This window comes from Rutidosis leptorrhynchoides, chromosome 2 (assembly GCF_046630445.1).
Source record: "Rutidosis leptorrhynchoides isolate AG116_Rl617_1_P2 chromosome 2, CSIRO_AGI_Rlap_v1, whole genome shotgun sequence".
Lineage (NCBI taxonomy): Eukaryota > Viridiplantae > Streptophyta > Magnoliopsida > Asterales > Asteraceae > Rutidosis > Rutidosis leptorrhynchoides.
In genome coordinates this window covers 61,069,522-61,080,546 of record NC_092334.1, presented here as the reverse complement: position 1 = coordinate 61,080,546, position 11,025 = coordinate 61,069,522, and the positions used below count along the sequence as shown (strand labels likewise).

The 11,025-nt window shown below is 37.0% G+C and overlaps 2 protein-coding genes across 6 annotated transcripts; one reads left to right on the top strand and one right to left on the bottom strand.

Moving 5' to 3' along the window:
* The first annotated feature begins 386 nt into the window (after positions 1 to 386).
* LOC139890922 (uncharacterized) lies at positions 387 to 2,729 on the top strand. Of its 5 annotated transcripts, none has more exons than XM_071873849.1 (4): positions 387 to 562; positions 682 to 788; positions 1,049 to 1,123; positions 2,505 to 2,729. In XM_071873849.1, exons 1-3 carry the CDS (start codon positions 423 to 425, stop codon positions 1,069 to 1,071), a joined length of 270 nt encoding a protein of 89 aa, XP_071729950.1. In that variant the 5' UTR covers positions 387 to 422; the 3' UTR covers positions 1,072 to 1,123; positions 2,505 to 2,729. The 5 variants fall into 5 exon arrangements, with proteins under 5 accessions (XP_071729950.1, XP_071729951.1, XP_071729948.1 ...); XM_071873850.1 differs by having other exon boundaries at positions 1,049 to 1,127; XM_071873847.1 differs by having other exon boundaries at positions 682 to 822.
* Positions 2,730 to 5,806: 3,077 nt separating this feature from the next.
* LOC139890921 (pathogenesis-related homeodomain protein-like) lies at positions 5,807 to 9,853 on the bottom strand. Its single transcript, XM_071873846.1, has 8 exons — positions 9,216 to 9,853; positions 8,894 to 9,059; positions 8,631 to 8,754; positions 8,335 to 8,447; positions 7,735 to 8,250; positions 7,329 to 7,589; positions 6,562 to 6,651; positions 5,807 to 6,469 (listed from the first exon to the last, which is right to left on the bottom strand). The coding sequence occupies exons 1-8, from the start codon at positions 9,746 to 9,748 to the stop codon at positions 6,182 to 6,184; spliced, it is 2,091 nt and encodes a 696-aa protein (XP_071729947.1). The 5' UTR covers positions 9,749 to 9,853; the 3' UTR covers positions 5,807 to 6,181.
* Between the last annotated feature and the right edge of the window lie 1,172 nt (positions 9,854 to 11,025).

Sequence of the window (11,025 nt, the reverse complement as noted above, 5' to 3'; positions counted from 1 at the left end):
TTACATTGTTTTGCATGTGGCATGCCTTTTTTAGCTACGATAATCCCTTCATTTTACAAATGCTGCTTAGGTTTATTGATTTTGAATTAGGTTATGGTTGCAGTTTAAGGTTAATGAGAAAGGGAAATAAAAGAGGGAGGAGACAGTAAAATGATAAAGACACCCTCACATGCAACTCACATGTTAAGATTTAACGGACTTTTAGATAGTCGGATGGACCACCCACGCAATATTTGTATAGTGAAGGCCGAGAAGATAGGGACTCTTAACATATAAAACAATGTAAAAATGAGGGACAAAACAAACAAAAAAGTCTATTTTAAAAGGTTTTTTTTATGTAAAACAGATAACTTTGTGAAGAAACCTTGCAATCCACAAAACCTAAAACCCTAAACGTCCTCCTAGCTTCTGAGAAGAAAAAAATGGCATGGCGTGGTTCAGTCTCCCGGGCATTGATGTCCACAGCAAGATCATCTTTCCGATCATCACCACCCCTCCCTCGCCTCCGTCCTCCGCCGATCTCCGTTTCACGCCTCCACTCCCGCCGCCTCGGTAACCCTAGGTACAAATCATACCTCCAATTTCACTTTTGTTTTTTCAAAATCTTAAGTTTAGTTCATTTCTACATTTTACAATTGTTTATGTATCTATATCTGTCTCTTTATATTTGTGTATTATTAGAACTCTAGGAGAATTAGGTTGCGCACAATCGCTACTGCCGCTTGCTGGAGCTCGGATGACGTCACACCTCACTCTCAATGTGCGAGCTTTTTGCGAGCTGTCTCATGGTACCTTCTGCCGCTCTTGTCAGGATCGCTAGTTGTGAGTTTTTTGAAATAAAATAAAATTAACTTATCAAATTAATAATCTGATTTTGTTTTTTAATTAGAATTTAGGGCTTATTAATTTATTATGTGCAAAATACTCTGCTGAAATTGATTGATTGATTGATCTGTTTAAGTAATCTATCTGTGGTTAAGTTTGAATAAATAAAGTTGTGGTTTAAAAAAAAAAAAAATGGAATTGGAAATTGTTTATTTATTGGTAGGGTTGAATGGAAAAGATGGGTGATTTGAAGGAATTTCAAGCATCAAATGGCACTACAAGCATGCATACATACATTGTAGGTTCATTTTTTCATCTTTTATTTAACTATATATATATAAATCTAATATATAATTTATTTTTCTCATCCGAGATTAACAAGTATTAATTATAATTGAACAATTTGAAAAACGGATAGCCGAAAGACTACCAATGTTCATGAGATGGTAGGAAGAAACGATTATTTTAGGTGGTCTGTCTTGCATTTTTCATTTTATTATTTGGTTTGGAAATTGAAGTTATGTTTTGATAGGGTTCAAGATAAGCTTAAGTGGTGTTCGTTTTGTTTATTAGTGTTTTTGTGCGTAACTGATTTGAGAGTTTTTTCTTGTAAATTTGTAGCTCTCACTGGTATAGAGTTTCTAGTAGACTTTTTTTAGTATTATTACAACCTCTCAAAGTTAAAAGAATGTTTAATATGCTTTTAAAGGAAGCATTCATAAAGCTCTGTTAGTACACGAATACCAGATTTTCTTATCATCGAGGTTAAATTTTGGCCACCCAACTACTATATAATTCTAAGTTACATATGGTCCCTAGTGCTTGCATTCTGCTTTTTCATGAACGAAGTTGTCAAGTTGGTATATTGAAAGACCGAGTATCTGACCTTATAGCAGAGTGGTAGAGTCATTTATAGATCGGAGCTAAAATAGATAAAAGACCAATTATCTGACTTCATATAAGGCATCGACTAATGTTAAAATAAAAATTATAAATGTATAATAGAAATGCGATTACACTTGCTGGGCATGTCATGTGGTGTGTCTCTGGACAATTAAACCCGACTAAAATGGTTATATCGGTTGGTAAGGGCAGTCTACGATATTCTACTTGATCGTGCACTTACGTTTTTACATGCGCATGCCATTACATATTACATATTCATCTAAATCTCGTTATTTCTCCCCGAGATCTCGGCGAGATCTCATTTTTGGAAGGCAGCCGAGACGAGACGTCTATCTCGCGAGATTTCTGTCAATGGGGTCAAACTAGGTCAAGGCCACGATTCCTCGAATTTTCTCGCTCATTTCTCAGATTTTGTTGGAAAATATCGTAATTTCTCGGATTTTGACGCTCATTTCTCGGAATTTTTTCGTAAAAATGTGTATGTGTGTGTTAAAAAACCTAAAAAGTCAATGTAAGTCAAGTTTCGAGATCTCCCACGAGATGCCGAGATCCCCCCAAAAATGTCCAAACGAGATCTCCCCGAGATCCGAGTTCTCCAACCTTGCATCTAAAGCGTCATGAATGCCTACGCTTGTTATTGAGTCTTCTTTCACCATGAGAAGTTGAAAGGCGCAGTTTTGTGTAACCCGTTGTATTATTTTGACTATCATGTTAACGATATTAGTGTGCTTGCTCTAAACTTAATACGCTTATAAAAATTTTGTATGATGCAGGTACTTGATTGGCAGTTGGTTAGGCAAAGCTTGCAAAGAGCATTTTGGTAGTCATAGTAATTGAATTTTTTCAACGGGACACCTTTTGTTTGGTTATTGGTACCATTAATAAGAACAGATGCTGTTTCTACAAATTATATTTCCAGATTCATCCTGAAGACTGATTTGTGACATGTTTCATGTGTTAGATCATTTTACATAATGCATAATTATATTCGGATTCTTGTTAATTATACGTTTGCACTTGCTGTTTGTCAAGTTCCATCTGTACAAGGTTGAAAATTATGTCTAACACAGTTTAATCATACTTTGTAACCATAGCTTACTGACTGCTGACTGATAGAATTGTGATTTTGTATGTGGTACCAAAAAAATTGGTTGAATTCGCTTAAAGATTTTTACAGGGAAACTTTAGTAGGTCTTCTATATAGGAACACTAATGGTACGCCCTCTGAATTGTGTGGTTTAAAAACTAGACACTGACCGTTGGATGGTGTCCGCGGACAAAAGGTGATTTTCGAAGGTTTCTGGGAATTTTCAAAAAAGGGTATAGCGTCAATCGTTCGAAAATAATTTAGTAATCAGATTCAGACAGTGAAAATAATCGTCAATCGGTTTCATGCCAGGACGCTCGTCGATGGAGGCGATTCACATCGTTAGAAGCCTTATGGAGAAGTATAGGGAAAAACAAAAGAATCTACACATGGCGTTCTTAGACTTGGAAAAGACTTATGACTGTGTCCCGCGCGAGCTGATTTGGGAGACTCTTAATGTTAGGGGTGTCCCAAGTAGATATATAAGAACTATTAGAGATATGTACGAGGGGGCGAAGACTCGTGTACGTACGACGGTAGGAAACACAGAGTTTTTCCCGGTAGAGGTAGGTTTACATCAGGGATCGGCCCTTAGCCCATATCTTTTCGCTTTGATCTTAGACGAACTAACCCAAAGGATACAAGATAACATCCCATGGTGCTTAATATTTGCCGACGATATTGTATTAGTTTCGGATTCCCATGATGAGCTTAACAGAAGGATAGAGCAATGGAGGATCGCCCTAGAATCAAATGGCCTACGGATTAGCAGACTTAAATCGGAGTATCTTAGATGCGATTTTGGGACGAACGAAGAGGAACAAGAGGATATAGTGGATGTCCGAATTGGGGATCAGATTTTACCGCCACAAGAGTCCTTTAGATATTTAGGCTCGATACTTCACAAAGCAGGAAGGATAGATGAGGATGTGACACATCGTATACGAGTAGGATGGTTGAAGTGGAGGGCAGCGAAAGGGGTGTTGTGTGACAAGAAGGTACCCCATAAATTGAAAGGGAAATTCTTTAAGGTGGCAATCAGATCAGCCATGTTGTACGGCTCAAAGTGTTGGCCAATGACGAAAGCCCAAGAGAGGAGGATGGAGGTGGCAGAAATGAGGATGCTTAGGTGGACGTGTGGTAAGACCATGCTAGATATGTTACCAAATGGAGTTTTTAGGGAGAAATTGAAAGTTGGGAACATAATCAACAAGATGAGGGAAGGACGACTAAGATGGTTTGGGCATGTTATGAGGCGCCCACTTTTAGCCCCGGTTAGGAGAGTCGAGACCCTCGTTGCTGGGGGCGTAAGGAGAAGGGGTAGACCCAGACGTAGGTTGGAGGATAGATTGAAGCTTGACATGAAAGAGCTTCTACTGACGGAGGACATGACTTCTGATAGGAGCCTGTGGAGGAGTAGAATTAGTATTATCGAGTAATTTTTTTTTTTTCTTTCAAAGTGTAGTATATATTTATTTTACCACCACTTATATAATTATATCTATATATTATATAGCTTCACTATATATATATATATATACTTGGTATCTGTTTTTGCCTGTATATATTTTCCCGTCGTTTTTACGGGTTTTTCGATGGTCGGTATATGTATCTACGTATAGGTTTTTGTACCTTTGTTTATATGTATAAGTGTATACGCCTCTGTATGCATGTATCGGTATCTATGTATATATACCTATGAATGTCTCTATATGTATACTTGTGTAGGTATAATTATTTATACATGCTTGTGTGTGGGTGTTTTTATAGATATTTATATACATATATATTGGGTGTGGGTGGGGGGGGGGGGGGGGGGGGGGGGGGGGGAGGCATTTTGATTGTTTGCATGTCTACTTGATTTTACATATTTCTACGCATTATATTATTCATGTTATGTGTCATACTGTGGTGCATTACTGTTTTTTGTGTTTTCTTTTATGGATACTTTGTATGGTTGCTTTTTCTGCTCATAACTCTTACAGGTACGTATGCCCGCACTATTTCATTTTGAGGAGCATTTTCTGGCCGGAGATCCTTTAGGAAGCAATCTCTTGGCTCTCGAGTAGAGGAAGGGACGATCTTATCTAGTCACAGGTCTATACCCGCGAGTGGAGTAGTGACTTCCTTCTAATCTAGGGTTCGAGGAATGATTGTCTACACTCCACATCCCCATACCTTACATTCGTGGGATTGGGTATTGTTGTTGTTGTTGTGTAGTGAATATGTTGACCGTATAATGAAAACGTGCATGCCTTTTGGTGGCGCTCAACGTGTAAGCTCCGCTAATCCCTGCAGACTAAATAAACTAGACACGTTCTGTTCCACGTAAGTCCTAACGTAGAAAGTCAATTCAGAGTCTCGGGGATTAATTGGTCAACTCCGGAACCTCGGTTCCTAGGTGTTGACAAGCCAATCAAACTGAAACACGTGGTGTTCGAAGTTTAAGGCTACACCATTTGTCTATAAATATGACACTCGGCCTTCATTTTCAGGACATTTGGGCCTTCAGTTTTCGGGTACAACTTTTCAAATATTTACACTTTTTATCCCACATAATATTTCTCTCTCTACATTCTGAGTAAATTTAATATTTCGGACTCAAAGCAGACTTGATCCAGAGATCGACTGTTTAGCAGCCCTCGCTGGATTTTCATATCGCGATCAACGAAGAGCAAACAATTGATCAACCTACTAGTCTCAAAAAAATTCGTTCTTTGCACTCAAGTGATATTCTTCCTATCAGGAATATGCTTTGATTGACTGCTCAGTTAAAATCTATTAACTTGTTACTGTATTTGTTTAAAAGCCATGTGCATTCTAACATGAAGCTGTCTTAAAAGATTATTATATAATATATTTCATTTGTTGCAAGAGATGACTTTCTCATGGATCTTGAAAATACGAGCACATGTCTCGACTCCACAATAAACTCAACGATTTATTTAAGAAGTTAATCAATTAGCAAAATGACGCTCTTAACGGAAAAATACATCTTGCACAAGTTTAGCCAAATTCATACAAGGTCTTACAATGTCGCTTAATTTAGCGAAAACTGAACAAGGTACATTGTACAAGCTCATTAGTCAACAGATGCATCTCAGAAAAATGTCTACTTTTTGAAAAGTTTAAAGAAAAAGAGAACAAATGCAATACATGGTTGCGACAAGCAGCTAAAGCTGCCGCTACAACATCATCAGGTTATAAAGAAATTAGATTCAGAACACACCTGATTAGATCACTTGTACTCTGAATTCATATATAAAGTGTGCCGCCTCTCATGACAAAAATTTCACCGTTCAAGATCCATTAATGTTGTCCTTTCGATTCTTCATAGAAAGATAAAAAAAAAATTATACTTTTTCAAAGTTGGGGTTCAGATATCTGTCGTTTAGCCTGAACTCTGCCACTTCTTCGAGTAGTTTGACCTGATGCATATTTTGGGGAAGCTTCCTTCAAACTGGGAGTGATATCGGCATCATGATTATCTGCCTCCAATTTTTTCTCTTTGGATTTTGGGGTTGTGAAACTTGACTCAATTGTTTGCTCTGTTTTTGACTTTTTTGCAGATTTGGAGGGTGATTTAACTAATTTAGTGCGTCCTTCTGGGTGATTAGAGCTCCATCGAGCATTTCCAAACCATTTACTAATCTGTGAAGTAATACGGATACAAACACAATGTTATCAGAAGATGAAAAAGTAGATGAAATCTTGATGTGTATTGAATTTGAAACAACGTTGACCTGAATGTGTGTGAGATTCAACTCTTTCGCCAAGCTATATCTGACAGTCCTGTCAGGATAGTGATTTTCCTTGAAAGATTCGTACAGCCTCTATAGAAAAGAACATTAACCATTGTATGATGATATGCTAGGTAGTAGCAAAAAGCTATAAGATTGTAAATATCATATAGAAAAATCTACAAGGCGTCACTACTGTAACAAAAATAAAAGGCATTTATTCTAAAAGGCGTGTGATACGTAAAAAAGTTTTGATAACCTCCATGGCTATAAGATAAACTCAAAGTTGAATAACAAATATTAATGTTGCTATTTGATCTTTATATGAAAATAAAATTAGATTATTAGCTCGTCATAAGCAAAGTAGCCAAAATGTAGCTATTATATGTGTTCCGAGTTTCCAGGAGACCTGCTTCATATGGAGACGGTGTATTGATGTAGAGTAGTACTTGACTTATGGTGGTTTACGTACAAAATTGAATTTTTTGAGGATTCAAAACTCATTATCCTTGGTTGAATTCAAGCTTTACAGGGAATATATATTGCTAAATTTCAACAACCAAAAGAAAGACGTTTTGTCAAAGCTCAAAACACGTACCTCACATGTATAAAGCAAACAAAAATAGGGAAATACACGCTCTTTCAAGATAAGTGATCATAGAAATACGTTTGCTATAAGACTATGTGGACACACATAAGGCCTTAACATAGTATAGTAAATAGGCTATCTATATACCTGTTGTTAAATAAAAGGAATCATGGTTACATACCTGGGCAGCAGCTTCCCCAATTCTTTTTTTATATGATGATTTAGTAGCACTTTTATCGGTAGAAACGTTATCTGCTACAGAATTATTACTGCCATCACCATCTATCTTCTTACTGGTTCTTACCGGGGTTGATCCATTTTCTTTACGTTCTTTGGTAACTTTCGTATCGTTTGATCCTTTGGCATTCTTCCGTCTACTCGGCGCTTCAGATTCGGTGAAATCTTCATCACTTGAATCTGATGAAACATTCCCATACGTCTCCTAAAAAGACGAGGATAGCAGAACCAATATAAGCAAAACAATGAAAGAAGAATAACAAACCTCAACCTTTTATTAATTGTATTTTGTGCGGCTTGATCAGTTAAAATATATGTTCAGTGAAGCAAAGTTAACTAGAAATGCTCACATCGTGAAGCTTTTTGTAATTTAGTCTCTCAACATGTCGCTTTGCAGTTATGGGGCCAAAATCATCATCTTCAATATTTGTATCAGGTATTTCTTCTTTAATTTCAGACATTAAGGGCTCTTCGACTTCAGATGATAACACTTCGTTTTTGGTTATATCACGAAGATCGTCAAAATCAGATGAAAAGTCTGAGCTAGAACTTTTCGTCTTAGCCTCTTCATCTGAATCCGCTTTATCAGGATTGAAATCATCGTCGTCTGAATCCTCAGAAGGTAGCCCCAAAAACTGTTCATTGTTTGTTACAGCCGCTAAATCCTCAGATGCAGACGAGAAATCAGAGTCATCAGAGCTTGAATCGTCTGCATCAGCATCTGGATCTGCATCTGCATCTGCATCCAACTCATCTTCTACCTCTGGACCATCAGGATTATAATCATCATCTCCAGAATCATCAGAAAGAAGCTCTGAATTATCCTCCAGCTTATTCCCAGTGGCTACAGATTCAGGGAACACCTTCTGCAGTTCAGAAAGATACGTTAGAAGATGACAACAAACTAATTTAGTGACAAGGGTAACACGTTTTCAAATGAACTAACCGACCTCCCAATTATCTTCGATACAAAGATTAGTCCCCTGAGAATCATTCAGCAAGTCAAAGCAGTCAACCTTACACTCGCACGCAGGACAAAGCCACCCTTCATCACCAGGAGGAACTGCATATCAAGATGAAAAACTTAACTATTACAATAGCCCGTACTATACTCAAGTCTCAAAACAAATACGCAACGCTTAACCCAAAATCGTATTAAACGTGCACATTATTTATTTGATATGTAATGTATAAACATAAGTCCGATTATATTATTGCATTAGGGATATAGAAAATGAGGTACTACCATGTTCTTTCAATAAAGGTGGTACGAGACAAAATTGATGGAATCCACGATCACAGGCACCGTCACAAAGAATAATATCATTGTCAAGCCTGACATCTGATTGTCCACATTTTGCACAGAATATCTGCCAAAATAAGAGTGAGTCGTAAATAGTCATAAGCAATATCCCATGTATTTTATACATCGTCGATAACTGTATAACAATTAAAGTAAGTATGAAAAGAAGATTTGAGAACAAGGCTATGGTGGAAGATATATCCTACATCTTCACTGTCGATTAGCCCATCAGAATCATATAGAGATTCTGGAATCCTTCCTTCTTCACATGATGTGTCAATCCGTTGAAATAGATCCCTTATTCTCAATTTGTAACGATTAATATCTGATTTAGCACGTTCAAGCTCCTTCTCAGGCCTTAATTTTTCTAAACTGCTTGTCACAAAATAATAGACCAACAAGAAGATACAAATAATTAATCAAAAATCACATTAAAAGTATCATTCGACTATCTAAACTGAAGGAAACAACAAAAGATGCAATATTTAATTAAATAACATCAAGAAATGTCAAAGTTGAAGGACAAACCTCTGCCCTTTCCACCCTTCACCAGCATAAGCTTCAATGAAGTTTTGCTCATAGCTCATTCGATTCAGTAGGTATCTTAAATGTTTTTTTATTTTTGAAAACTCGTCATCCTGATCCTTTTTTATCTTCTTCATCTTCCTCCTCCTCCTTTCTTTGCTCGCTGCATCTTGTGAGGGAGCTTCAATGGATTCAGGAATTTTAGGCTTCTCTTGTGATCTTGAACGTAAGACCCTCGAACTCGCAGTGACATTTATTTTATCTTTTCTAGGTTGTTCTCTTTTTCGTTTACCCTGTTGACTTGAACATTTTGATGTATCCTCCGGTAAACGTCCCAACTTTGTAGGAGTTGAATATATTCCAGTAGAATATTTAGGTTCCGCAACAACAGTTCCATTCATTAATTCAATATTCTTGTGAGTCTCCATATTATCATGACAAGCACAATCGGCTTTCCCTTCTGGAATCAGATCTGATTGCCTATTGGTTAAGCATTTACCATTCCGAAGAACATGTTCTTGTGCAGAAAGATCCATGGTAACTTATGGGCACAGATAGATGTGTATACGATGAATGTTTATCACTCAGATATTATAACAAAAAGCTGGAAGGCAGCTCCCTCCTATTATGTAGCAAGGCAATCTGTAACCTACAATAACAAAAAGAAAAGGCGGTTTTAATATCTTATACAGTAATTTATATATATGTACGCATAGGTTCAGAAAAAGTAACATAACCATGTAAGACCAGTGGTCAGGGAATATATGTGTCGTTTGTGTAAGTTTGTTAAGCATCTAACACATCAAGATAGCTCTATAATACTATGTACAGACATTAGAATACAGCAGAATATGAAAGCTTACGGTCATGATACTTTCACCATTGCAGGTCCCTAATTTGTGTGATTACGTGTTAAGAACGCTAGATGACCCTAAGACTATTCTTAACCATGACTGTGATGTCAAACCCAAATTGTGCACTTTTTGGTGGAAAAATGGATTTTTGACTGCGACTGTATTTGACCTTCGTTAATCCAAAAGGTCAAATTTTTTTGCCAAATATTTGTAGGGTGATGTTGTAAAATCTGATTGGAAATTGAGTGTGAAAAAATAAATTAATAACAAAAATAACTTAATTTAATATTAATAAAATCATTCATTGGCTGCTTTTTGGTGAAACCCTTGTCAGTTTTCTGATGAACCCCGTTGCAGCGGCGTTAATTCCGTGACTCACCGTCAAACTCCCTCCAGCTCATCTCACGCCTTCTTTGGCGCGGCGATAATAATAGTCTAATGCACTCAAACTCAAGCCGTATACAACAACAACAACAACAGCAAAACCTAATACCACATAAGTGGTGTATGGGGGAGGTGAGATGTAGACAATCCTTCCCCTATCCGAGAATAAAGTCAAGTCATTTCTCCACCTAGAGTGAAAACACTCTCAAAAGTAGAGAAAATCATCCCTCTCTCTATTCGACGGATAGAGAGATTGCTTCCGAGTGGACCTCCGGCCAATAAGTAGGAAAAAGTTTTTTAAAAAATAAAATAAAATAAAAAATAAAATTAAGACGCCATGAAAATGGTAAAATCAAATTTCCATGGGTTTTAAATCCTGTCTGAAATTTAATTTAGGCTCTAAGAGTAAGTCAATTCGCCAATAAATCGACGCTTGCTGTTGACTAAAGCCGTATACCGCACACTAATTTATTTTGACCCGATGTGCCGAACTCTGACTTTAACTATTACTGTATAATAGTGACTACAAGTGAACACTTAAAACGTTAGTTTTCGTGCATTAACTTCTTCAAAAA